This window comes from Otolemur garnettii, unplaced genomic scaffold (genome assembly GCF_000181295.1).
Source record: "Otolemur garnettii isolate 467f Iridium unplaced genomic scaffold, OtoGar3 scaffold00045, whole genome shotgun sequence".
NCBI lineage: Eukaryota > Metazoa > Chordata > Mammalia > Primates > Galagidae > Otolemur > Otolemur garnettii.
Genome location: NW_003852440.1, coordinates 4,915,030 through 4,916,650, shown reverse-complemented (window position 1 = coordinate 4,916,650; position 1,621 = coordinate 4,915,030). Strand labels below are relative to the sequence as shown.

At 41.9% G+C, this 1,621-nt stretch overlaps 1 protein-coding gene across 1 annotated transcript in view; it reads right to left on the bottom strand.

Annotated features, from left to right (window-relative positions):
• The window catches only part of CNIH4 (cornichon family AMPA receptor auxiliary protein 4), a 31,262-nt gene that overhangs the window by 7,845 nt on the left and 21,796 nt on the right, over positions 1 to 1,621 (bottom strand). Inside the window, exon 4 of the mRNA XM_003790975.3 lies at positions 1,063 to 1,203. Coding sequence (XP_003791023.1) covers positions 1,063 to 1,203 — 141 coding nt within the window. The remainder of the gene's footprint in view (positions 1 to 1,062; positions 1,204 to 1,621) is intronic.

Here is a 1,621-nt window from a genome sequence, read left to right as displayed (position 1 = left end):
GGCCCAGGGCTGGATTCGAACCTGCCACCTTAGGTGTATGTGGCTGGCGCCTTAGCCGCTTGAGCCACAAGCGCCAAGCCCTAATTAAAGCTTTGATATAAACTTTAAGCCTGACTTGTATCTTCTGAGTTAATCAAACCATACACACAAATGAATTTTTTTCTCCTTTCCTCTCTTCTATAAGGCTGCAATGAATAAAGAAAAGTGACACGTTCACCTCTAAAACATAAAGGAATAAATTTACATTTAAAACAGGATGATATGGTGCGGCACCTGTGGCTCAGTGGGTAGGGTGCCATCCCCATATATCTAGGGAGGTGGGTTCGAACCCGGCCAAACTGCAACAAAAATAGCCAGGTGTTGTGGCAGATGCCTGCAGTCCCAGCTACTCAGGAGGCTGAGGCAAGAGAATTGCCTAAGCCCAGAAGTTGGAGGTTGCTGTGAGCTGTAATGCCACAGCACTCTCCCAAGGGCAATAGAACGAGACTCTGTCTCTTAAAAAAAACAAAAAACAAAAAACAGGATGACATAAGACTTCCAGTTTTTGACAGCCAATCCTTTATTCTCCCATTCTTACTTCTAATGTGTTATAACTGGAAGACTAATGCAATTTTACCAAAAGAGACCATTTAGAATGCTAGAGAATCAACATCACGAACCTAAATTCCTCACTGCCAAAAAGATTAACACAATTTGGATGTAAGTTGTTGAGAGATGCTGCCCCCCTAAACCCATTAGTAGGATGGTCTCTGAGGATACATACATCAAGGGTTATACCAGTTAGTGAAACCTCACAGCTAGGTATTAGGAGATGAAAAGATTAACAAAGACAGTTTTGAGCATGTTCATAACCTCGACAGCTAACACATAACTAAGATAACAGAAAGTCAATCTACTGTAGGGCAGACAGAACATCAATACAATGACAAACATGACAAATCTACACAGCCACAAGAAATATGCATAAGCCCCCAGAGTTCTGCAAAGTCAATGCAAAAATTCTTAAGTATAGTGGTATCTCACCCACCAAGAACCTGGCATCTAGGAAAATGCTAAACTTACCTATAAAGATACATGAAGAAACAGAGCAAGTGGAAACCGAGCTTGATCATGGCTTCTTTCATGTGTGACTTCAGCTGCCCTCGATTATGTATTTCTGTTGGATCAAACACTCCCATGTTACCACTTGGCACCATAATGTATCTGATAAATTAAAGGATACACACATTAGAAGGAAAATCAAATAATAGGCATAAGTATTCAAAAACAAGCAATCACTAATAATCAACCTTTAAAAGTGAACCAATGATAGCAGGTTTAGGGGCCGTATGTGGTAGCTCACAGTGGTAATCCTAAAACTCTGGGAAGCCGACATGGGTGGATCCCTTGAACTCAGAAGTTGGAGACCAGCCTGAGCAAGAGCCAGACCCCAAATCCACTAAAAATATAGCCAGGTGTTGTGGTAGGTGCTTGTAATCCCAGCTACTCAAGAGGCTAAGGCAAGAGGATCATTGAAGCCCAAGAATTTTTTTTTTTTTTTTTTTTGAGACAGAGCCTCAAGCTATCCCCCTGAGTAGAGTGCCATGGCATCACACTCACAGCAACCTCCAACTCCTGGGCT